Source organism: Halichoeres trimaculatus, unplaced genomic scaffold (assembly GCF_033239565.1).
Source record: "Halichoeres trimaculatus isolate MK-OKI-2021-1 unplaced genomic scaffold, fHalTri1.1 fHalTri1_scaffold_23, whole genome shotgun sequence".
Lineage (NCBI taxonomy): Eukaryota > Metazoa > Chordata > Actinopteri > Labriformes > Labridae > Halichoeres > Halichoeres trimaculatus.
The window spans coordinates 22,612,004-22,637,998 of NW_027437201.1; the positions used below are offsets into that span (position 1 = coordinate 22,612,004).

General features: G+C 39.1%; 2 protein-coding genes across 3 annotated transcripts; one reads left to right on the forward strand and one right to left on the reverse strand.

The window, feature by feature from the left end:
- Window positions 1–598: 598 nt before the first annotated feature.
- cpn1 (carboxypeptidase N, polypeptide 1) lies at window positions 599–19,489 on the forward strand. Its single transcript, XM_074663107.1, has 9 exons — window positions 599–1,343; window positions 6,462–6,658; window positions 8,285–8,440; window positions 13,924–14,100; window positions 15,011–15,122; window positions 16,191–16,330; window positions 16,799–16,898; window positions 18,873–18,991; window positions 19,080–19,489. Exons 1-9 carry the CDS (start codon window positions 1,100–1,102, stop codon window positions 19,188–19,190), a joined length of 1,356 nt encoding a protein of 451 aa, XP_074519208.1. The 5' UTR covers window positions 599–1,099; the 3' UTR covers window positions 19,191–19,489.
- A 1,032-nt stretch (window positions 19,490–20,521) lies between these two features.
- cops3 (COP9 signalosome subunit 3) lies at window positions 20,522–24,804 on the reverse strand. 2 transcript variants are annotated; one of them, XM_074664111.1, is made up of 12 exons: window positions 24,664–24,804; window positions 23,890–23,974; window positions 23,676–23,788; window positions 23,393–23,442; window positions 23,202–23,294; window positions 22,919–23,098; window positions 22,652–22,792; window positions 22,365–22,538; window positions 21,830–21,916; window positions 21,597–21,710; window positions 21,391–21,471; window positions 20,522–21,307 (listed from the first exon to the last, which is right to left on the reverse strand). In XM_074664111.1, exons 1-12 carry the CDS (start codon window positions 24,680–24,682, stop codon window positions 21,254–21,256), a joined length of 1,191 nt encoding a protein of 396 aa, XP_074520212.1. In that variant the 5' UTR covers window positions 24,683–24,804; the 3' UTR covers window positions 20,522–21,253. The 2 variants fall into 2 exon arrangements, with proteins under 2 accessions (XP_074520212.1, XP_074520211.1); XM_074664110.1 differs by having other exon boundaries at window positions 23,890–24,019; window positions 24,628–24,803.
- Between the last annotated feature and the right edge of the window lie 1,191 nt (window positions 24,805–25,995).

The window sequence follows — 25,995 nt, forward strand, 5'->3', positions numbered from 1 at the left end:
CATGTTGCTCAATTTTCCATCTGCTGCTTTTCCTCTTGCTTCACGATTTCTTTCCTCTTCTCTGAAAAACTTCCACGAGCCGTTGCACAACACTCTGCGAGGAAGAAAGCTCCTTTTTTTCTTATTTTGCTCCAGCAGGTTTGATTGACAGCACCCCTTGCACACACACACACACACACACACACACACACACACACACCAGTGAGAGTGTGTGTGTGTGTGTGTTTGTGGGAGGGGTGCATGTGTTTTGGCATCAACCTGTGTCTTTTAGAAGTCTAATTGCAGCATTTGGTCTTTCTTCTCTGGGCCAGAGGCATGTGTGTGTGTGTGTGTGTGTGTGTGTGTGTGCTCTCTTTTCCCTCTCACACACACTTTTCCTCTGTGTGTGTGTGTGTGTGTGAGTGTGTGAATGCTTCTTTGAGAAAACAGAGCAACCAAATCAGTCCAAAGGTTGCGAAAGAGCTCTCACACTGATTCATCCGAGGAGTTCAAGCACACGTCTGTGCACTCTTCTCACACACACACACTCACACACACACACACACATAGGGGTTGTGTGTTGACTTAGGAGTTAATGAATGGATGATTGAGGGCTGCAGGGGTTGGGGAGAGCAGCGCCGTGGAAACAAGCCCTCTTTCCCAGGAAGGGAGTGAAGAACAAGAGCCGGAGACAAAGAGGGGGACAGAAAACGAGCGTCTCAGCGACAGAAGGAAACTCAGGTTGTGCGAGCGGCGAGCTGAGGGGGGCTGCGGCGAGCTGAGGGGGGCTCAAACTCCTCGAAGCAGGAGCATTGAAAGAGCCAATAAAGCAAGTAGCATGTACTTGACAAGGACCCAAAAGGGAAAAGAGGGAGAGAAGCAGCTGTTGGAGGAGGAGAGTGAGACAAAGAAGGAGCAGGGGGCTGTCCTTAGTTGCTCTTCAGTGTGAGGAGTGGATGTGGGAGGAGGCACAAGGAGCGAGGAGACGGGGGAGCGCAAGAGAAAGAGCAAAGAGGGAGTAGGCAGCATGTTTGGTGTGTGAGGAGAGTTTTCCTGTGAAGTGTGAAAGAGTTTGGCCGTGTCGTCTCCTCTCAGCCAGAACGTGGAGCCCAGGGGGACCATGCAGCAGCAGCAGGGCTGGACGCTCCTTCTCTGGCTCCGGGCGCTCCTCCTGGGGCTGATGGGGCTCCTGGTGAGCGGCTCGGACTTCCAGCATCACCGTTACGAGGAGATGGTGAGGGCGATGTTTGCAGTGCAGAGCGAGTGTCCCTACATCACGCGCATTTACAGCATCGGGCGCAGCGTGGAGGGGCGCCACCTCTACGTGCTGGAGTTCAGTGACAACCCGGGCATCCACGAAGCATGTGAGTAACACCTGAGCCGCCGTCTGACAGGTCAGGGGACGCACAGGAAGTTAACAGCATGCAACATTCATCAAAGTCACTTTAGGGTTAGTTTCATCTGCAGCTGCTGCAAAATCATTCAACCTTCCTGAAAAATTCACAGATCAAACATGTGAGGGAGACTGGATTTAAAGCCCCTTTCTTTTTGGCGCCCCCTGTCTTGTATCAATTCGTCTTTTTCTTATCTGTCCCTTGAAATATGTCAAAATAATTTGCCAAAGTGGTTTCAAAAAATTACATAAGATTTGCACTCCGTTTTTATGTACATTTTTGGAGCGCCACCTTCTGGCCAGGAGTCTCAGGCACACTGTCGTAAAGTTGTGACTTTTAACCAGGCGTGTTTGTTTTGGAACAAATTTTCTGTGTTCGAGTCAATTTTTTACTAGTTGCAACGCCACGAGGTAAGGTATCTAAGGTATCTCTTCATTTTATTGATAGACTCTCAAGTTTGAACAGACCACTGCAGAATAACTGCTGACTGTGGGTTGGAATCACATTAGCACAAACAGATTAGCCCTTTTAGCCTTTAGCTCATGTTTCAGCCTTTAGCTTGTGTCTAATATTAAGCTTGTGTTTTTGGCTCATTTTTTTTGCCCTTAGCTCTTCTTTAGTCCCTTAGCTTGTCTTTTAGCCTTTAGCTTGTGTTGTAGCCTATAGCTTGTGTTGTTTTTCAGCCTTAAGCTTGTGTCTAAGCATTAAGCTTGTGTTTTTGGCCAATGTTTTAGTCTTAAGCTTGTCTTAAGTCCTTTAGCTTGTCTTTAAGCCTTTAACTCATGTTTTAGCTTTTAGCTCGTATTTCAGCCTTAAGCTCTTGTTTCAGCCTTTAGCTAGTGTCTCAACCTTTAGCTTGTGTCTAAGCATTAAGCTTGTGTTTTTGGCCAATGTTTTAGTCTTTAGCTCTTCTATAGTCCTTTAGCTTGAATTTTAGCCTTTAGCACGTATCTTAGCCTTTAGCTTGTATCTTAGCCTTAAGCTTGTGTTTTAGCCATGCGCCTGTGTCTAAGCTTTTAGCTTGTGTTTTTGGCACATGTTTTGAACCTTAGCTCTTCGTTCGTTCTTTAGCTTGTGTATTAGCCTTTAGCTGCTGTTTTAGCCTTTTGCTTGTGTTTTTTGGTCCATGTTTTAGCCATTAGCTCTTCTTTAGTCCTTAAGCTTGTTTTAAAGCCTTTGGCTCGTGTTTTAGCCTTTAGCTCGTGTTTTAGCCTTTAGCTCGTATTTCAGCCTTGAGCGTGTGTTTTAGCCTTTAGCTTGTTTCTAAGCCTTTAGCTTGTATTTTTGACCCATGTTTTAGATCTTAGCTTTTTGTTCGTTCTTTAGCTTATGTATTAGCCTTTAGCTTGTGTTTTGGCCCATGTTTTAGCCCTTAGCTCCTCTTTAGTCCTTAAGCTTGTGTGTCAGCGTTTAGCTCATACTCTCTCTCTCTCCTGTTTCTCTTTCTTCTTCTCTTCTGTCCTTTTTCTGTCTGACAGTTAGGCTCCAGTGTCCACCATCACTACAAAATTAATCACGGAAATCATAAAGAAATCGAAACTTCATCAGCCGACGTGGTGCTGTCACAGAGACAATCATAGTCATAGAATCAATCTGGTCTGACTCGACATGATCAAGGAAGCTAATATCTAGAGGAGAGACTTTTTCAAAATCACTCTGAAACTCCTCACAGCCCCTTTAAATCATACACACAACAAACTTGATGAACCTCCTTCCACAGTCACATGATTCACTATCTTTGTCTTGGAAAAAAACAAAACAAAACAAAGTAGAGGTATTGAGCATTACAATATCAAAAGCATTTTGTCAGGATGGTGGTTTTATTTGTTTTGCAGCTCAAAAAGAGCACAGTGTTAATTTGGGTCTACTCCCCAACCAGCTAAAAACTCCCTAGCGCAGCTTTAAATTAAGCATGGCGTTCACAGCCCGTGTCACTGGAGGCCCATTTGTTTTGCACTTTTTGCTGCAGGGACTGACAGCATAGCTGGCAGCAGACACAGCAGTCTGTGGGGGCTCTGCCTCTTTTCCCACAGGAGATGAAACACAAGCTTTCCATGTAGCTTTCAGACGCTGAATTACTGTGCGGCTTCATAGTGAGAGGGGAAAAAGAGGAGCTGTCCCCAGCTGGCTTCTTTGATAAACATCAGGGACGGCAATCTGTGGAAAACGCCAACGTGAAAGAATTACAAAACATCTGTGATTCATTTCATTTTCTACCATCCAGCCCCGGACGACATGTGGGGTGCTGTTCAAAGCGAGCAGATGACACAGAAGTTCACTTTGAGTCAACACGACTTTAACCCTGAACCCGCCCTGCAGAAGCTTTGCTTGTTTTCCCTCCCTTTGCCACCACCAAATCTGGCTCCCAGGTGTTTATTCTGCGTATCAGTCACATATTAAAATCCACAACCGTGTCACGGTGTTTGTATTCAAAGCCGGTGAAAAGGTCACATTTATTTTAAAGATTTTTCCATTCTTTCATTTTCCATGGCAGCTCTTTGGGGGAGAAGAAAACGGCTTCACGACTGTTGGGAAGGCTTTTTTGGCTGCGGCTGAGGTTGCATTTTTATCTGCATTCGCACACGTAGGGGCTTCCTTCAGGAGAATGGAAGGATGTGCGCTTTTTCTGTAGCATGATGGCCGAGGCTGAAAAACAGGAACTGTGCACTTCACGGAGGGGAGTGACCTCAGGTCTCGTCTGGGGGCAACCCTGTAGGAAGTTCATGCCATTCACATGCTGCTGAGTGTGTGTGTGTGTGTGTTTTCAGAGCTGCGTGCTGGAGCCAGCGCTGTTTTCTGAACCTGGGGCCAGTTGGCTCCTTCTTAAAGGAAAGGAGGTGAATTGTAGTGTTCAAGCTGCCATTTGGGTTCCTGAAGCAATTAGTGAAGGGTGTTCATAAATTCAAGAGTATCTGCTCCCCCCACAAACTGAAACTCCCCCAAAAACCTCCTAATGAACAACACAAGTGTGAAGAAACACCAGGACGTGTGTTATCAGCACGTTTCCACTTAAAATCACTGAAAGTGGAGCAGTAGCTCTGTCAGCAGCCGTGTTTAGAGGCTCTTGGTTAAATCAACACTGCAGCAGTGATTAATGGAGGGACCCTGGGGAGGAGGGAACCTTATACAGACAGACGCAGACTGTTTGGATAGGTGGCTCAGCCAATCAGTGACAGACAGTCGCAGGAATGCAAGATGGCCTTATCCAAATAATTCAATCAGATGTAATCAGACAGAGTTCACCTTCGACGTAACCTCAAGATAACGAATCGAGAGATTTTACTCCAGTGAAAGAAGAAGAACAACCTCTGCTTTAAAGGAGCTGTGGTGAAGCTGATGAAGTTTCGATTTCTTTTTGATTCCTGTGATTAATTTTGTGGTGATGGTGGACACTGGAGCCTAACTGTCAGACAGAAAAAGGACAGAGGAGCAGAAGAAAGAGAAACAGGAGAGAGATAGAGCACGAGCTAAAGGCTAAAAAAGACCTAAGGACTAAGACATGGACCAAAAAAAGCGAGCTAAAGGCTAAAATACAAGCTAAAGGGTGAACTACAAGCTAAAGGCTAAAATACAAGCCAAAGGACTATAAAAGAGCTAAGGGCTAAAACATGGGCCAAAAACACAACATAAAGGCTGAAACATGAGTTAAAGGGTGAAATACTACCTAGAAGCTAAAACACGAGCTAACGGCTAACACACAAGCTAAAGGATTAAAGAACAGCTAAGGGCTAAAACATGGGCCAAAAACACAAGCTAAAGGCTGAAATAAGAGCTTAAGGCTGAAATACGAGCTAAAGGCTAAAACACGAGCTAAAGGCTTAAAGACATGCTAAAGGACTAAAGAAGAGCTAAAGACTAAAACATTGGCCAAAAACACAAGCTAAAGGCTTAGACACAAGCAAAAGGCTAAAACAAGTGCTTAAGGCTGAAATGCGAGCTAAAAGCTAAAACACGAGCTAAGGGCTAAAACACAAGCTACAGAACAAACGAAGAGCCTAGGAATAAAACATGGGCCAAAAACACAAGCTAAAGCTTAGGCACAAGCTAAAGGCTGAAAGGGCTAATCTGTTTGTGCTAATGTTGATTCCAACCCACAGTCAGCAGTTATTCTGCAGTGGTCTGTTCAAACTTGAGAGTCTATCAATAAAATGAAGAGTGAGGTTACGCTAGCTAATGTTACACATTACAGACACGTCGCACAGCACCGAGCTGCCGATAGCGCTACATATGGATGGCTACTAAAGTAATGTATAAACCTACAAGGAGCTTGTTGTCACAATGTCCTGATTTATACCTTCCAAAACAAACACACACCTGGTTAAAAGTCACATCTTTTCGACTGTGCATGAGACTCCAGGCCAGCAGGGGGCGCTGCAGTCACATTAAAACAGATCCTGCTCACAGCATCTTTAGAATTGAGTTATTCAAAGGCAGCACCTTGCTCAACAGTTTTTAAAAACACCAAACCAACCAGATTAAATGTGTTGCTTGAATTTTTATGCAACTTCCTGACTGATTAGATCTACTAATTTTACATCCTCGTTCATAAATGTGCCAAAAATCAACTCAGACTGCACTACAAACTTTACAAAACCACAGACTTGGTGTGAATAAGATGAGAGTATGTGTTTCAGATGCATATTTACCCTATCTGTTGCTTTGTCTAGATGTTAACTAGAGTTGTTGTCAGCTAGAAGTCAAGGTCATTTGAAGGTTGTTTAAGGAAAATAAGTCTGTGTTGGGTGTTTTGTAGAACCTTAGCCACATGCTTGTGGAGTTTTGTAGCCCAATGTAGAAGCTAGAGGCTGAAAACCTAAGGTGCACTAAAGAAATCTGGTGCATGTTGCAAAATAAGACAAAAAAGTTGATATTTCAGCATTATTACCTGTTATTTAAGTTTTACAAGTAGAAAACACAAGGATTGATTAAGGAAAATACCAGCAATGGTCCTTTAAATGTCATATACACTGTTGACCAAATGTCAAAACATTGGTTGTGTGATTAATTTAAATCCTGTAACGATGAGAATCTGAAGAGTGAAGTCGCCTGCTTACTCAGTGACCTTTGACCTCTCCACTTCCCCCTCAGTGGAGCCGGAGTTTAAGTACGTGGGCAACATGCACGGCAACGAAGTGCTCGGCCGTGAGCTGCTCATTAAGTTCTCCCAGTTCCTGTGTGAGGAGTACCGAGCCGGAAACCATCGGATCATGAGGCTGATCCACGACACACGCATCCACATCCTGCCCTCCATGAACCCTGACGGCTACGAGGTGGCTGCCAGACAGGTAACGTGGCCCCTGATGATACACGCAGGCTTCCAGGTGCCAGCTGAAGGCTGAGGGCAAAGCCAAATGTTCGTTTTTTTCTTTCTTTGGCAATCAGTCGATACTTGAGCAGTAAAAAGTCCTCTGCCAGTGGAAATGTTAAATGTAGAGTCCCTCAGGAGAACACCTACGAGTTAAATCCCCGCCAAGACGTCTACCTCCTCTCACCAAACGGCGTCCAGGCATATTTGAGTTCATTTAACAGAGGCTGCAAGTTTCACTTTGATAGGAGCCAGTTTGCCTCAGCTTACATGGACTGAAGTCGGTCCGAAGCCACAAAATCAACTTTATCTTCACAATAAAAGCTTTATAGTGTGTAAAGTTCTATACAGTTTAAATGTTATATATGATCATCCAAAAGAGATTTTTTTAATTAAGAAAAACTGTACATGTGATGTCCTGGTATCAATTTTTAATAAGTTTCAAAATTCTCCAAAACAAGGAGAAAGAAATATAAAAAAATGTATAAATTTTCACTTTTTCCCAAAAAATTTGAAACTTAATATTGGAAAAAAATTACATATTTTCAAAAATATTTCAGTTTGTTTTTGATAAATATGCAACGATTTAAAAATAAACTAAAATCTCAATTTTCATTTATTTTTTTATTTTTAAATATAAAACTAAAAATTTGCAAAATGTTTAAATATTTGCTAATTATTTTTTTTTAAAAATATTAGCAAGTTTTAAAAAAGTGAAAACTCTCAATTTTATTAAAATAAAAAAAACAATAGGAATAAAAAAGAGGATTTTTGATAAAAATTTGCTAAAGTTTTTTCCAAGGTGATATTTTAAAAATTTGCAAAATTATCAAAAAAATTGCAAAAAGTATGAAAATTACAAGGAAAAAAAATCTTAATTAAAAAAAATCACAAAAAAATTGACTTGGTGTGAATAAGATGAAAGCCTGTGTTTCAGACATTAATTTTGAAAACAAAAAAATATATACAAATTCTTAAATTTGTAAATATTTAAAAAAAAAATTGAAATAAAAAAAAAAAATGTTAATTTTTTTCAAAAATGTTTGAAATTTTAAAAAAGAAAAGCCAGCATTTTTTATTCATCAATACCCTCTGTGAGAAAAATGAAACTCTTTATTTCAGTAATATTTTTAGAGCCACTGCAAAGGAGTCAAAGAGCCGCATGAGGCTCCAGGGCCGCAGGTTGAAGACCCCTGATTTAGCAGCAGCTCAAAACCAACAGTTTCATTTTTAAAGTATATCCTCTGGTGTTTGTTATGTCTGTAATAATCCCATCTATCACCTGCTGAGGGAGCCCCTGGTTTTACCTGCAGGTAATGATACAGATCCTGGAACAACAGACACACATGCAACGTCTTCACAAACACATGCACACAATCTTCTCCAGGCTAATTATACATCTCATAGAGGCCAGGCGCACATAACGGTGCCTCTCCGCGCTGCTCAGACGACACGAGCACGAAACACTGTAATTTCTCACATCAACAGATGTTGGGATGTCGCAGAGTCTGGAGTCCCAGGATCCTGGAGGGCTGGTTCAGCTCAGGGCGACAGGTTTTCAACGTCAGGAAACTCTGACAGCGTCCGCTCTTTTTTGGGTCTGCAGGGTCCAGAGTTCAACGGTTACCTGGTGGGTCGAGGGAACGCCAGAGAAATCGATCTGAACCGGAACTTCCCAGACCTGAACGCCCTCATGTACTACTACGAGAAGACCAACGGGCGAAACCACCACCTGCCGCTGCCTGACAACTGGGAGCAACAGGTGAGGGCTGCTGGGAGATCTGTGTGTGTGTGTGTGTCAGAGGAATGAAGACCCATCCCCTCAGCGTCTTATCCCTGAGTGAGAGCGTTTGAGCTTCCACTCGTTTCCAAATAAATCCAGGGGATCCGGCTCTGACTCTGTTGACGGGGAGTTTGTTGTACTGGATCAGATATTTACTGAAGGAGAAGAAGAAACTGCCCATGAAATTAAACATTCAGCCGAGCAGCTCCGCGTCTCGGTGGGCAGTCTGATCCATGCCGTGTGTGTTTGTGTGTGCCTGTACAGTCTGACCTCTCTGGGTGGGTGGGTGTGTTTGCTTGTCTTACAGTAAAAACCATTACCTCCTCGTATAAACTCTGGCTCGTCTGGGTCAGACCAGGGCCCCTCTGCTTTGTCTTTGCATTATGAAACGTGGGGGCAAAAGGGCAAGGCGGCCTCCCTGGTTCCAGGGGTGGAGGAAGAGATCCATCACTGAGACGCGTTGGTCACTGGAGAGTCTGCTGTGCTATAGGGGATGTGCGTTCAGACTTTAGGGAAACATTTACGTCTTTTCGTCACGACCATGAGAATCTGAACTGGCCTCGTCCACGCTCTCAGAGTGTGGATGTTATCTGCTGGTCTCATGTCAGATTCCACACGGCTCACAGACCTGAGAGGAGCTCAGAGGAGCCACACAGACCTGGATTACTAACCTTAAGTCTTCTTCAAAGTGAAAGTTTATGATTTCACTTCAGGATTCTGTGTGTCACTGCATTTTCAGAAAGATTTACCCAAAGACTGTAAACAAAATGCTTAAAAAATGTCATGGAGGGATTTTATAGGTGTAGAATACAGAATGGTTGATGATGTCGGTCATGATTTGGAAACACTGGTTAAACTTAAGAGGATTAGAGCCCCTAAAACAATTTATTGAAATATCCTTAAAAAATATTTTTGATTCAAACAGATTTTTATCCTCCTTCTCAGTGTTTGGATCCTTAAGATATCAGTCAGGCTCTATCAAACTTTAGTTTCAAAGCACTTTTCATTAGGGATGGGTAGTGAATTAGGTACTTTTGTAGGCACCGACCGAATTCTGTCAAAAGTACCAGGTATTGAGTCATGTAAAACCAAAAGGTTCCATGTTTAGGTACCTAAAAGCATCCTTGTGACTGTGAGGGAGTGGAGGAGTAGGTGATTTTCCGTGCTGGACATAAGCACAGCATTGCAAGGTTAAATAATGAAGAATAAATATGTTAAATTGTCCACTTTAGGCTGGCTCCAGAGGTACCAGAAGTCACATACACACCAAGCCAAAAAAGCAGAAATTAACCTATTTACAGCCTGGTTCAAAAACTACTATCAGCACACACTGTACGGGGGTGAATTTTTTTCTAACTCGCCCAATCAGAGGCACAGCTCAGGGTCACCTGACCAACAGGCGTCCTATAGCTGTACGTGAAGCCCTTGCCACTACCAATATGGCCGCAATAGCCGATCTGCTTCAATTTCCGTTTCAGAAACAGACGGGTGACGTCAGCGAGACTACGTCAATGTTTTATACAGTCTATGATGGAAACGCTATCTGGAGACTCTAATGAGGAAACACTAAAAGTAAAAATAAGATGTTAAAACTCAAGATAAGAAAATAAAGAAACAAATAAGACAAATCATACCATACCAACTTTATTTATAGAGCACTTTTAAAAACAATCACAGCTGTAAGCAAAGTGCTGTACGGGTAGATCAAAATAAATTGATAAAAACAGATAAGGAAAAACAGACACATAAAAGAAAACATGGTAAAAACAACTAAAAGCAAATAAAAACAAATTAAAGGGAATAAAAGAAAATAAAAGACCAGGCAAAGAAACTTAGTCTCGCTGGGGTTAAAAGCCAAAGAATAAAAATGGGTTGAATTAAATAATAAAAGACTAAAAAACTAAGACTTAAAAGTACAAAATTAAAAAGCTGATGGAAACAGTGACGTAAATAAGATAAATTATTCAGTTAAAACAGATAAAGATTTATATTGAACTCTAAAAATTAAAGTTATATGCCTTTGAACAGAATAAGTGCAGAACTTGTGTCGATAAATGGAAGAATTAGTAAATTAAAGTTAAAAGTTTGACTAAAAAGGTAAATTTTAAGTTTGCTTTTAAGAATATTAGTCTGATAAAAATACCAGATTTATGAGCTTTAATGAAATTTATCAGTTGAAGCAGTTTTGAAAGGAAAGGGGACTGACGGACAGGAAGTGTGAACGGGAAAATAAAAAAGTGCAGAACTCACTGATGTCTCATCTGTCTGATCAGGTTTTCCTCACTCAGCGTAATTCAACACTTTAACGTGGTTTTGTGGATCAGAATCAAATATTTCACCCCCACAGGTAATAACTGTTCTCAAAACTTGTTTGATTACAGAACATGAACAAATCTAATTAGTTACACTCCACAAACACTGCTTTAGAGCCAAACACTTCCTTTAATGATCAATCTTCTAACCTCTTCTGTATTTAATACGTGAGTTACGCCCAGGGACATTTTCCTCTGCTCCAGATGACTGACACACTCATAACACACTGTTATTAATGAAACATTTTTCACTTGGCAAAAACAAACCGTCAGGTAGCGTACGTGTGACGGCATGTCCGTTACAGAAGCAGAAACCTCAACAACACGCAGGGAGGAGAAATGTATCAGTTATTTAAGGACGTGAGCTGATCTGTGTGTTAAAGTCAGGCTACGTCGCTCAGTTTGGACTGCGCCTGCTGATATATTTCACAGTGCTCCTGTTATTTTAGATCATTGGGGTGTGTTTTTAAAGAATAAGGGCAGGATGAAAGCGAATGAAAGAGAAGAGAACAGTTTGAGTATTAAGGTCAGGTCCACGGAGACGTCTCATCTGCAGACGGTGAAGAAGTCTCAGCTCTAAAGGTTAAAGTCTATGTGAGGAGTTTCTGAGTGATGGTAAAAAAGTCTGCCCCCTAGATATCTGCCTGATCCTAATCCACACTTTAAAAAAAGATTATCTAATATTTCTATGACTAATTTTGTAGTGATGGTGGACAAACTGACAGCTAGCTTGATGCCGCATCGACCCTGTTTCTGTTACACAGATAATATTCTCTGGAAATTGTATAATGATGAGGTTTGAAGAGCAGCCATATCTTGGTTCCTGTTGCGTTCAGGAACCTTATCTCTGTTCCTCTCAGTCACAGGCCGGCTGTGTCCCCACATCACTGCTCCCAGAGAGGCAGACACAAAAGAGCGTCTGTGCCGCTGTTACAGATACTTCATTCACGCCACTCAGGGTTGAATTCTCACAGGCTACGTGAGGCAGCACGTGAAAACTGTGCTACATTTTAATTAGTCAGAGCGAAGAGTGTTGAAAGGAGTTTCCACATCGTAGGATCTGTTATGAGCTCTGCATGCTGTTTTTTTCTCGTGAGGAACAGGCTGACATTAGTTTGTCCTCTAAAAGTGTAAAAAATGACCTCAGATTATCCGTCAATAATACAGATATGTGTGTTTGTGTTCAAGATGTAACGGAGCTCTCTGCTATATAAGTTTTGTAACACTAATATACGATTACAGTTCTGCAACCTTAACTTTCATAGGAGCCACTTTTCCTTGGCTCACCTGGATTAAAGTCACCTGGAGCCACAAAATCGACTTTATCTTCACAATAAAAGCTTAATAGTGTGTAAAATTCTATACAGTTGACATGCAATGAATTATTATTTGAAAGAGATGTTTTTTGAATTTATAAAACTATTTTTCATATAAACTGGATTTTTTACTTTGAAAAAAAAAAAGGTAAAAAATAAATGAAAAACTTATTTTCTTATTAAAAAAACGCAAAAAAAAAAATTGGCAGAAATTTGGGAAATTAAAAAAAATAAAAAATTTAAATTAAAAAAAAATCAGCAAAAGTTTAAGACAGAAATTAAATAATTTTAAAAATTTAATAGTATTTAATAATCATTTGAAAAATAAAAATGCATTATCAAAATTTTGAATTTCAAAGATATGCAAAATATTTTTTAAAAAGGAAATTTAAAGCATTTGCAAAAAATATGAGAGAAACTATTATTTCTTTATAAAAAAGAAACTTAAAAAATTGGCAAAAATATGCAAAAAAATTAAAAAAAGACAAATTGAAATTAAGAAACAGCAAAAGTTTAAAATAGAAACTTGATTATTTTAAAATTTAATAGTATTAAAATAATTTGAAAAAAAAATGCATATATTAAAAAAAATAAAGATTTGCAAAGTATTTTTAAAAAAGGAAATTAAACAATTTTCGCTAAATTATTAAAGATTGAAAAGTAAAAAAAAAAAAAAAAAAAGAAAAAAAACAGATATAAAGAAAATAAAAATATGGAACGATTACAAAAATTCTTAAATTCTAAAATTTGCAAATATTGCCAAGAAAAAAAAAGTTACAAAAGAAAAGCCAGAGTGTATGCAGTTAGATTATCTTGTGACAGTGTCTTCTCCCATCAATACCCTTTGTAAGGAAAAAAAAAAAAAATCACTTTTATTTCTAAATTTACAAGGAGCCACTGCTCAAAAAGTCAAAGAGTCGCATGAGGCTCCAGAGCTGCAGGTTGCAGACCCTTGTGTATGATTATCCATGTTGGTGTGTGAGTTGTGTGAGCATGCCTCATGTGTAACCCTACACCACAGTGACAGCTCTGACCTCAAAGCTCGCACAAGTGTATATAAAGATAGCCAGACAATAAACACCTGCCAGCCCCCAAAACAGAAGGCCAGCTTCTTGGTTACCGAATGCGGCGTTCAAGGCCGGTAGTTGTCCCAGATTATCCTCCAGCTGGACGCCAGTGTGTTTATTGTCCCACATACCTCATTCAAGGAGAGGTCTTACTTCTTGTCTCCATGTGTGATGTACAGCTCAGAGCGTGGGGGGATAAACGGCTCTGACAGAGGCAATAAAAGGCAGACTAAACTGGAACTGCAAGATCGAAGATTTACAAAGCTCTCAAAGGAGATGCCAAAAAGTTTGACCTAGAAGACTCTGAATTACGTCATATGTGAAGCGTGTCCCTCCTAGTGAAGATGATCCAGATCAGAAAGAAGCAGAAACAAAGGGAAGAGTCCAGATAAATAAGTGTTGAAGGAAAAAGTGTCTCAAACAGAGACCCAGCACTTACAGTGTGGAGGTAAAATCACTCTAAATTTTGCAGAGAGCACGCACAAAGCAGCAGAAATGAGGAGCCGTCCTGATAACAGGCCAAGCAGAGAAGCGAGGGGTTCTGGGTGAAAGGAAAACCAGATGTGGCAAGTCTTCTGATGGTGTTTGGGGAATGTCTGGGATGAGGGGAGGTCATGTATGAGAATACCAGTAACCAGACAATAGTACAGCACACACAGGCACTGAGTTTAACATCACATATTTTTGATCAACACATCCTTTAACGAGTCTGTGAAACTGAACGCGTCGAACACTGCAATCATCTGTGACTTTCTCACTGACTCCAGGTTGAACCGGAGACTTTGGCGGTCATTAAATGGATGCAAAACTACAACTTCATCCTGTCAGCCAACCTTCATGGAGGAGCTGTGGTCGCCAACTACCCCTTTGACAAGTCAAGAGATCCTCGGATCCGAGGGAGGACCACTTACGCCGCCACTCCAGATGACAAAATCTTCAGAAAGGTGAGCTGCAGGTTAACAACTGTTTTCACAGTGAAAAAATTAAGTCTTATCAAGTATTTTTGTCTATTTTAGGTAAAAAAATTTATTCTTGCAACCTACGGCTCTGGGGCCTCATGCAGCTCTTTGACTCCTCTATTTATTTTTTCTAACACAGGAGATTGATAAAGAAAAGGACATTGACACTAGATAAATTATTGGCCGATATAGTGGCTTTTCTTTTCAAATTTCAAAGGCTTGATATATATCTGCAATTTTTTTTCAAATATTTTTGAAATATTTGCAAATGTCTAAATTTCCCTTTTTTAATTTTTCAAATTTTTTGATTGTCATTTTTTCTGTTTTTTTTTTCTTTAATTTTTTTTTTTTGATAATTTTGTGGATTTTTTAAATTTTAATTTGAAAATAGAATAATTTAATTTTTTTTTTTTTTTTGCAATTTAATTTTATGTTTTTTAAAATATAACCATATTTTAGAATTTTCTCTTTTTTTTTGTTCAAAAACTTTTGAAATATCTGCATTCCAAATTTTTTATGTTTCCATTTTTTTAATTTTCCCCCCTAAAAATGTTTCCAATTTTTTGATTTTCATTGTTTTTTTTAGTTTAATACATTTGATAATTTTGCAAAATTTTAAAATTTCAATTTAAAAATAAATAAATACATTTTTTATACATTTTTTTCATTTTAATTTTAAACATCTTTTTTAAATATAACCATATTTTAGATTTTTCTTTGTTTTTTACCTTTTTTTTTAGCAATATGAAAATGTGGATGTGGCTCAAATTAAGCCTAAAAAGACATTTCTACTGAAAATAAAACAAAAACACTTGATAAAATTGCAGTTTTTTTTTGCAGTGCACCACTTTTCTTATGTGTTGAAGTTAAATTGAGGATTTGTGTGTGATGACAGTTGGCGAGGACGTATTCGTACGCTCATAGCTGGATGCACAAAGGCTGGAACTGTGGGGACTTCTTTGACGAGGGGATCACCAACGGGGCCAGCTGGTACTCCCTGTCCAAAGGTAAGTGAGCCCTCGTCTCCTCAGTGTTTTGGAGTTTTCATGTTGGGCTGATTCTAGTGGCTCTTTCAGACAAAACTGGTTGTTTTTTTTCTGTGCTGAGGATTTTAATGAGCACCATCATCCTCTGTCATGAAGATGGGGCTTGTTGTGGAGGCAAAGAATGGGATACAGATCCTCCTCTTAACACTACTTCCATTGTTCAGGAAAATTTCTTGCAGGTTTGAATGTTTAGCTTCACAAACTTCATCTTAAATCTGGTCACAGTCGTCCCCAACTCTAAGTTCTCAGTCGTGTAGTTTTCCAGTTTGTGCTGGTGCTGATTAAATGTTTGCTCTACGACCTCAGAGCGCACAGTGAATCTGTTAATAAGATCTAGATGGAGTAAATTATTTACTGGTGTTGGCTTTCTACAAGCTAAGATACGTCAAATTTAGGTCCTCGCCCACCCTCAGCTGATTTACCAGAAACAAAACTCATGCTTTGTTTTAATATCTGATTAATCCGTACTGGAAGGTTTTACCATAACACTTTGATGCTACACCAAGTCCTTGAAAAGCGTCTGGGCTTGTTTTCAGCTCCAGCCCAGTCGATCTATAAGCAGTAACAATACCCACCACTCTGATCTGTAAATCCTGGTCAGGGCTGGTCTGGATTATATTTTGGAATGTGGATCTGTTAAGCTTTTCGGTTGAGTCATGAAGCTTTTGATTTTGGATGAAAACACCCACAGTTGCGTTTAGTAGGAGCATGCCGTGTTTGTTTAACAACCTCTTTTTGCTCCAAGTGTTATTTCATGAGGTTACTTTAAACTTTCTCTCCATGGTTTGGTCTCTTATGTTTTATTGTTGCATTGGAAAGCAATAAAAATTTCCTAGCCATGTGTCAAATTATAGTAAAAGCTCCGGACTGAAACTGGATTGATGTATCAGAAATATGAGCTGCGTCTTTATGATATGATATTCATGTGCAGTGCAGTGTTTATGATATTACTGGAATGAGAAATGTGTCCAGTTTTAAAGGTCAAAGCATAAAAATCCAAACGTATGAGTCTGTTTCTGTGTGTTTCAGGAATGCAGGACTTCAACTACCTTTACAGCAACTGTTTTGAGATCACCCTGGAGCTGAGCTGCGACAAGTTCCCTCCAGCGTCGGCTCTGCCCAGAGAGTGGCTCGGCAACCGGGAGGCACTGGTCTCATACCTTGAACAGGTCAAAAACACAAACACACCCTTGTTTTTGACAAAACTACAGTCATATCCATTTCAATTTACAGTACAATTAACAAAAACCAGCCCCCTCGATTTGTAAGTTCTCTCTTCTGGCGTCTTGTTATTGTTGGCTGGACTCCCCCTGGATAAGGAAACCTATAACAATCTGCGTGAAATTCAGTGTAATAGTAGTAAAGTGACTTTTAAACCTTCTGCCAAGCATGAAAAAGAGGTCTTGGTTTAAGAACAAGATCTCCTTTATCCTAAACCCTCAGCATGCCAGAGATGCATTTCCCCTGACAGAGGCAGAGCTGATTAAAAAACCAAACTGAAAAGGTCTGCAGGTCTACTCTGTGCTGTTTTTTGTTCACTTTGCATGTAGGGACACATATTTCACATGATTCCTGTAAAACTGAAGTTCATAAGAAGCTCAATGTGTAAACAAGCTGCATGTGTTTTCATTTTTCAGGTGCATCATGGGATAAAAGGCATGGTGTATGATGAAAACAACAACCCTATTGGGAATGCGGAGATCTCAGTGGCTGGAATCAACCATGACGTGACTTCTGGTGAGGATATTTTTGTTTTTAGGTTTCTTTTTTTCTGAAAGTCTCACTGAAGTTCTCTCTAACTCAACCAAACCTGTAAATAACAAAAAACTGTAAAACATTTGGAGCAAAAACAGGAAGAAGAGCCTGTATAATGAGTTTCTTCATCTTTATTTAAGTCTTTCAACACCTTGAGAGGAAAAGGTGTTCACTTTTTTGTGATTATTGTAAATGTGCAAGCCTATATTCACTCTAGAAAGGACAATGTTGCCCTCTAGTGTATGATTACAAGAATGCACTTTGAAAATGATGGAATATACATTTGCACTATTTACTACAGAAGCGTATTGCATTCACTTGAAGAAAAAAAAACAAAACTCAGGTTTTTCAGAGAAATTTATTCTTTGTTTTTTGTGGTAATTATTATTATTATTATTATTAATATTAATATTTTTTATTGGTTTGTTTTTTGTTATAATTATTATATTGATTTGTTTTTTGTTTTAATGATTTCTGTTTTTATGAGTAAGTTTATGTGGTAAATAAGTTTTTCTGATTAATATTTTTTTTGTTGGTTTGTTCTTTGTTATAATTATTTCTGTTTTTATGAGCCCTGTTTGGAATTTTTTATTTTCTAAATAATTACAGAGGTATCAATTTTTTTTTTTACAATTTTATTTATTCAAGGTAAAGTCTGCAGGAGTTTTCATTATTTGTTAGTAAATATAAATTAAAAAGATGGCTTCTCCTTCTCAGCCCCAGCGGCAGTGAACACCCACAGCCTACAACCGTCTGTAGCAACGCGTTTGGTTTCTACGTAGAATACGCTTGAGAGCCTGCTCCTGACTCAGCATATTAGCACAAGCTAGTCGCGGGTATTCGTCACATACCTTGTTAGCAGAAAGCTAACTCGCGTCGCTCTTCTTCCCGTGCTCCTCTCCAAGTTCCTGAAAGTTGAGCCAAGCTTCATCCTCGTTTTGGAAAAAAAAATAAAAATAAACAAACCTTTATCTGTTTAGAGTCCCGTTTCACTTTGGTTGTGTTTAACTTCCTCTGTGCTACGTTCGCTATCGTAGCTGCTCGAATTAGCTGCTCTGATTAGCATATTCCACTAATGAACAAGCAAAGTCACCTGCGCACTGGGCGCTCTGTGATTGGCTGATGCAGCCACGCTCGGTCTCCGCCCGGAAACGTCCCGACACAACCAAAACATCAACATCCAGGCAGAAGCACGAACATAGCTTAATGCTTTTGATTACAATGTATAGGTAAATGTATGGTTGCATTTACAATTTTACAATAAGTATTTAATTTGTACTTTACAGATGGGCAAACATGTATTTTCATTTATTCTCCAAACGTTGCGCTATTTAATTTAAATTAAAACTTTTGTCCCCCACCACATATGTATTTATTTACATTAGAGTTTCAGAGTATTTTTTGTTATTAATTTTTAAGTTTTTCATACTGAACCTTGTTTTGTCTCTAACTCTGCTTGATTTCTCACTTTATTTGTGGATGCCTTTATAATTACGTAATCCTCTGTGTTCTATGATTGTTCTTGTGTTTTGTTTTTTTTTTACTTTCACTGTTTTTTGTTGGGTTATGCAATGAAACAGAAAGTATCTTGTTTTTATTATCCTCAATGAGAGTTTGTATATTGTGGAATGTTCGAAATAAATAAAAAAATAACATAAAATAAAAAAAATAAATAAAAAAGCACGAACATAGCGGCCCGAAAGTGACGATTGAGCAGGATTATTTCTGAAAAGTTGAAAGTTTTATTTTTAGGAAAATCCCACAGACTCTACCTTTAAAGAGGGTTTGTAAAAAAAAAAAAAAAAAAGAGTTCTCGTGCTTGCAATCATAGATACACATTTGTTATATTAATACCATTTACAGACAAATACATTGTAAAAGTTCTGGCTACTTCTATCAAAAAATAAACAATCTAGTTACCAACTGTCAAATAATTCTCCATGCGCTAATTAACAGGAGTGGATGGGGACTACTTCAGACTCCTGTTACCTGGTACCTACACTGTGACAGCATCTGCCCCGGGCTACGTCTCCTCCACCAGCACCGTCACAGTGGGACCAGCTGAGGCCATACAGGTGGGTTTTAACTACACCGTGTAGAACAAACGTGTATCTGAAGGCTGGTTTAATGTTTTTACTGTTTTGTTCTTCTCTTCCTCCACAGCTTCATTTTTACTTGAAACCTGTACCAAAACAAAACCTGAAAGGGAAGTCCCACCACGGCAGGAAGAACCTCTCGTCTCACAAGGCCCCTCTGAAACTGGGCCCCAGATGAGACATGGACTGAATTTTTTACACACACACACTCAGAGACTTCCATGTTAAACAGACACATGCAGATTATGGGATTGATAACTGAACATGAAATATGTTTGTAATGTTATCTGTGTAGCCTTATGATTATGTATTTCAACCATTTAAGTTTGTTGTTTGTTGGTAAATATAAACATTGTGTCTGGTGTAATGTATTTATGTAACAGTGTTGATTTATATGGACACAGCTATACTGTATTTGTAAAGGACTTTTCTGATCTGGTTTTTAAAATCTGATGAAAATTAAAACTGAAATAAAGGGGTGTGACGTTTGTCTCTGTAGCTTTGTTTCTGCTTCATTTTAGTTGTTGTTTTGGTTTTATGTACAACGCTGACTCTAGCTCATGTGTGATAACACAAAGATGGTGTTTGTAAAGTTTCTCTTCAGAATATTAATGGGGATCTTGTTTTGTCTTTAACCCGAGAGGATAAGACAGTGGATAGAGTAGGAAAGGTGGCGAGACTGGGGAGGACACGTGTGATGCAGACCACATGCTTCAGGGCGAACTTCACGGGAGGCAATCTAAACCACAAGGCCATCTGCACCCTAAGTTTTTTAATTGGATGAAACTGTACATGTGATGTATTTGTTTTCTTTTTTTTAAATATATTTTCAAAAATTCCCCCCAAAAAATTAGAACCCCCCCCCCCCCCCCCCAAAAAAAAAAATAAAAAATAGAAAATAAATAATTAATTAAATTAAAAAAAAAAAATCCCCCAAAAATGGAAATTTAAAATAATAAAAAAAAGGAAAAAATAACACATAGCAAAAATTTTAAAAGTTTTGAAAACATACTCTAAATTGATTTCATATATTGAAAATATTGCTTAACTCATCATTTTATGTTGTTTGCTTATGTCTTGCCACATATCAAGCATGTATATTAAACCGGCACGTTGTCAGTTCAATGAATCCATCCACACAGAATTAAAATCTGTATTTTCTTCCAGATGAGTCTTTTTGTAGATGTAGTTATCTTCCCAGGGCTGTAAAACTTGAGGTTAGCCACAGGTGCATGGAAAGTTGGTGGGCTGTTGATGTTGTAGGAGGTGAAGTAGAGCGGTGGCAGGCTTTATTGACAGATGGGATGAAGATTTAGTTCAACTAAATGTTAACGCAGGATTTGATTTAGTGTCATTACCAACTTTACCTTCCCACCATGTGGAACTCATCACTTCAATCTCCTGTATCCTGGGTGCAAATTTCCCTGCAAACATCTGCTGCTCATCTGACCAGGCAACAGTTTTTTTTTCTGTCTCAAACTCGAGTAATCGTTCACAAAGACCCACAACTATATTGGTAAACAATTTATTAACAAACAGATCCACAGTTGAAAAGCTTAAGCTCCCATTTGACATGACAGTTTGGTTCTATCTGTTTCTATCAGTACGTTTCATACAATGCTCCAGAAGCCTCAAGCGGATCTTTCCTAAAACAAACAAAAAGAAAAAGAACTGAAGAAAAAAGGAAAAAACAAAACAGTGCACCAGTTTGCAGCTACTCCTCCACTGTGTTGTGATTGATCGGGGGCGGGTCCACAGACAGATTAGTACAGATTCTCTAATGTTATCTACATTTTAACCAAAAGGTGTGAGAGGGGAAACTATTGTGAATGTTTTTTTTCCTTGCCAGTCATTTTTTCTGGTGTAATGCCCACTTTTTATTGCCATCATGCAGCAGAACCAAAACAAACAGTGAGCATCTCCACACAAATGATTGGAACGAATAAGTACAGCTTTTATTTTGAAATTTTGTGTTAACGTAGCAGTGGCGCTCCAACCTGAACATTGATAAATAAAACACAGAAAATTGTTTATCTTATTTTCCTTTTCTGCAAGGATCTTTTGTTCTCCTTTCAACACTGTGAAGAAGGATGAAACAAAAGTGTGATCATTCCATACAAAGCTTTTCCTTGACCAATGTCCTTTTGCAATAGAATGTTTTTTCCTCTTTAAAAAAAATCCTACTCATCCTGGGAAGAACGCGGTGGATGGCTGCGACGTTCTGTCCCTGCTCAAGGCCCTTCAGGAATAACTGGATGTTTTGCTACCAACATCATCCTCCTGTGATCCCATACTCTGAAAGGAGAAAGAGCCATCACTGAACAATCCTCTGTAACATGGATAATTGCTCATTTGACATCTTGTTTCTATTAGCTTACCTTTTGCACAAATTGAGGGTTTACTGTGATTTCTTGATCCATAGACTTAAGTTTCTCATCCAGCTCTATACATTTCAGCATCTACAAGAGAATGACACGAATCGTACACAAAGTAAAGCACATTTATCAAAATTTTGCATCAAATGAAGATGAGTAAATTCAGCTCTAAAGTTAAGAAAGGCAGCACAGAAAAGAAAACTTCCTACCTCTTGGTCTATTTTGTGGAGCATTGCTGGGTTGTTGTATTTTTCGGGGTTGTCGTGGAAGCAGACCATGCCGTCCTTTTGGTTAATACTGGCATAAATCTCGCCATCTTCAATCTGTGCAGAAGCAACATGAGGAGACAAATGTAGCATGATGTTTGTCACATTATGTCTCCATATCCATTAAATCAACTCAACCAAGTATATCACACCTTCTTTTTTCTGAATCTACTCACCATATGTAAGACGTACTTCTCGGCTTCTTGGGGGCCTGAAAGCTGCACTCGACTCGCCATGTCTTGCAAAGACAGCGTCAGAAATGTCTGCAAGAGTCAGGTGGAAATTGCATCATAAATATAACATTTTTCAATCAAGATCCTTGGATGATAATTTAAAAACACTATACAATTACTTAAGAAACAAGTCATGCAAACAGTTTCTTTAGAGTCACAAGCCTCATCAGATTGGAAAGACTGATTTACAACACCAAAGGAAAACTGGAGGAAATTGTACTATTATGGAAACCGTTTGTGTACATTATAACTCCTGGAACATAGAGACATCACATTCACATCACATACAAGTGGATATATATTTTGGGTGAGTATGGATGTCTGTATTTTGATGTACATTGTTTGTATGTAATATAATTTACTTTATTTATTCACCTTTGGTTTATAAAACTTGAAAACTAATACAAATATTGTTCAAAAAAGAAGAATCACTAGACTGAAATGGTAAATTTAAAGAAACAGACACTCAAAAACCCACTTTTGTTAGCCTCTGGATGTTTTTCTTGTACAGGGAGGAGAGGCATTGTTTGACTAGGCCTGTGTTGTTGTCTCGCGTGTAGGTCTCGCTGTGTTTATTGACCAGGTTACGCAGCTCAGCCGGGTTGTTGGTGGTGTAAACCTGAGCTAACTCGTGGTACGGGTTGCTCAGGGGCTAAAGCAGTAGAAAGAGAAAACAAAGAGGAATAAAAACAAAAACAAATGGTCAATAAATGATGATTTGCTGGTTTAAAGCTGCTGTGAGGCTCTGTCAGTCTTGATCCATACCTTGATGAACCTCCCTACAATTTGTGAGGTGTATTTGGGCAGAGGCTGCACTTTGCCGTGGAGAATGAGAGACACCAAGATGTATTTCTTGTAGGCTTCCAACATGATGTGGCTCACAGCCATGGCTGGAGTAGTTATTGCCTGACAGAAAAGAAATAACAAGAAGCGGATTATGAAATACAACAAATCCTTTATCAGTCAAACATGCGACCAACTCTCAAAGAAAGTCTGAAACTCTTCTACGTGTGTGTGAGCACAGGAAAGTACCTGTTCATAAAAATACAGTGCTCTTTCGAAGTTTTTGAGTCCTGTGTAGATCATTCCACCGTAGTAGTAGTAACATAAAAAGTGCTTTGCGTCGTAGGCTCCGTTCTCTTTGCAGATGTCCATCATGTCCAGTTCCAGGAACGGCAGGACAGGTTTAAAGCACTTTGCTAACAAGCAAAGCTGCAAGGACAAAAAGGTATGATGTGAAAACAACTTACAGGCTGATAACACAGGGTTTTAATCACTCATCAAAGCTTTAACAGAGTTGTTTAGTGTCACAAACCTGACACAGGTCTGCATGAACTGAGGTAAGTTGGTTTGTGTTCATCTGCATTTTGTCTATTGCCTGTTTTAGGACAACGACGCCCCTCAATGGCTGTAAGAAAAGGAAATAAACACAGTGAATCTTCAGCCGCTGCTTCAGAGAAAACATTTTAACTGTCAGCACACAGGAGTTAGCATCAGCGGTCTTACCTGTTTACGCTCCACAAGGGCATTTGTCAGCTGGTGACAGAGCCCAGCAACTGTGGGAGGGGATCACAGAGAAGGTAAGGGTTTTAAAAACAAAATGATGAATGTCTCATTTAGAGCTAAGTTTAAATGTAAAGCGTCTATCCCACAGATCATGAATAGTATAACTCTGGGAACATTCCCTTCTGATTTAGACAACACTACCAAACCAGAAACTTGTACAATAACAAGAAGAAAAGAAAAAAGCCTCCCGCACATTTGAAGATTGTTAAAAATCTGAACTTACAAGTGTCTGTTGCATATCTAATATGCTCCCCATTGCAAGTACTGATGAAGAGCTGAACTTGGGAGAAGAGCGTCTCAAAGTCAGGGATGTTTGGCATGGAGAACTTCACAAATCTGAAGAAGAAGGGAAATAAAGTCAAATACAGGGAGTTCAATGTTCAGACTACCTAATGCTGAATGATTTGACAAACAATCAGGTTGGAAAAGGTACTCACAGCACAGCCAGCACTCCCAGAGAGTGCTCCTGGATGTCCAGTGCCCCCAGCACTGTGTCCAGGTGGGAAAGGTTTTTGGCAAGCAGCTCCCCACTCTTGTTGATCAACTCGCACAGCTGAGTCATCTGACCTGAGGGGTTCAGGGGCAAAGGCAAAACATTAAATAGTAAAGTGGTGGTGTATGTGTCTGAACATAAAGGTAAAATCATTAAATTAACAAAGCTAAATATCTTATTGTTTACGGCAACCAACAGCTATTTTATTACACGTTAAGAAAAAGACTACAGTTCCTAAATGTTTAACTTCTAGCACTCTGAAAAAGCAGAGAAATGCGACTCGGCCGGTCAACTGCTCCTTTTGAGGCCTTCTGATGGAGGAAATGCAACTAAGACTGACAGATGACTCCAACCAATCAGACCCTCGCTCTCAGCCCTCCAGCCAATCACAGGAGGCCAAGGCGGAACTATCGGCAGTCAGTCCCTAGAATTTATTTTCCTACTTCAAAAACAAAAAGTATTTTAATCTAACCAAATATCTGTTGCGCTAGCCAGTCATCCTCGGTGTTAACAAGTAATGGCGTTTCTTTCGATGGTACTTTCTAGAATTCTATCAACAAACAGTCATCTCTTGCGGTGTGTTTACATGATAAAGCAAAAAGAAGGCTCTGTGTGGCTGCTGGATAGCATATGATAGCTAACGAGCTAAGTCCTCCCCTCCCAGAGTGTGGAGCAGCCTTACCTTGAGCGGAGAGCTGCCGCACATTGTTGACAAACTGCTCCAGGGCTGAAGCCATTATTTCTCGGTTCCGGAGAGCGGGTAATTTACACTGTTTTTCATTCAAACGTCACCAGCAACTCAGTCCGGACAGAGACAGGGGGCCACACAGCCGCCACTGATGGGAAACTACCGCGAGATTATAATACAAGAGAAAACTGCAACGAGATTTACAAACCAACCATGAGGTTCTTAAAGAGACAGACACACGGTTGGATGAAAATATTTGGAGACTAACTTATAAAGATACGAAACTGTTTTTCTTTAGCGGGGACAGGATATTTTCACACCAATTGTGTTTTTATTTTATCATAAACCACGGTGGTTGTCTTTTCCCATACTGATGTGTTGGCATTTTGCCTTTAAGATGTAAACAGGAACTGACGTTAGTGCTCAACAAAGATGTTGGCAGTTGTAAGAGCTCCTGTCTATTTCTTTCTTTCTTTCTTTCTTTCTTTCTTTCTTTCTTTCTTTCTTTCTTTCTTTCTTTCTTTCTTTCTTTCTTATTTCTTTTGTTAATCTAATTGTTGTTTTCCTGTAGTTTTTGCTAATTGACTACAGCTTAACAATAATAACATAATGCAGTTAGATATCATTTTCACGTAGTGTCACTGACTTACATTATAAGTATCAACTTTTTGTTTGGGCGTATTATTTAAGTACTGCGTTTATACATTTATTTCTTAGTAAGTAAGTAAGTAACCTTTATTTGTATAGCACTTATTTCTGTGAAATTTTTCACAGACAAGCGTCACAAAGTGCTTCACATTAAAAACAATTTGATTTAAATACAATAGAAATTAACATCAATACTACTGGCTCTGAAAGCCTGCTTAAAAAAGAAAGTCTTTAAATGCATTTTAAAAGTCTCTACAGAGTCCAGGGACTTGAGCCACATTGCACGCTTATGGCTCACCACATAGATTAGAAATAACAATATATATTTTAAAAAAAAATCATATGACACAGTCTATGATTATACCACCTAAGGCTGTGCTCTCTTGAGGGTTATATGCTCTGTTTTACAATCATGGATTGCTTAACAATGGTTTCAATGCTTCTTCAGATGCAGCATTGTTGCCACTTTTAGGGTCACTGTTGAGGAATCACACAAATGTAATTTATCTCTTTGTTTTAGGAAAAAAATGTCATTTCCTTTTTTTTTTCATTCAAAACTTAAACTGTTATGTTGTAAATGTATTCATGCTATGATGTATCGTAATTGCACCATTGCAGTAGCTAGCTATGCTAGTCAAAATGTATTTTGATTGATTTTAGTAAATGAAGTACGACCATAATCCCTTTTATATTTAATAATAACAGTACTGTTAT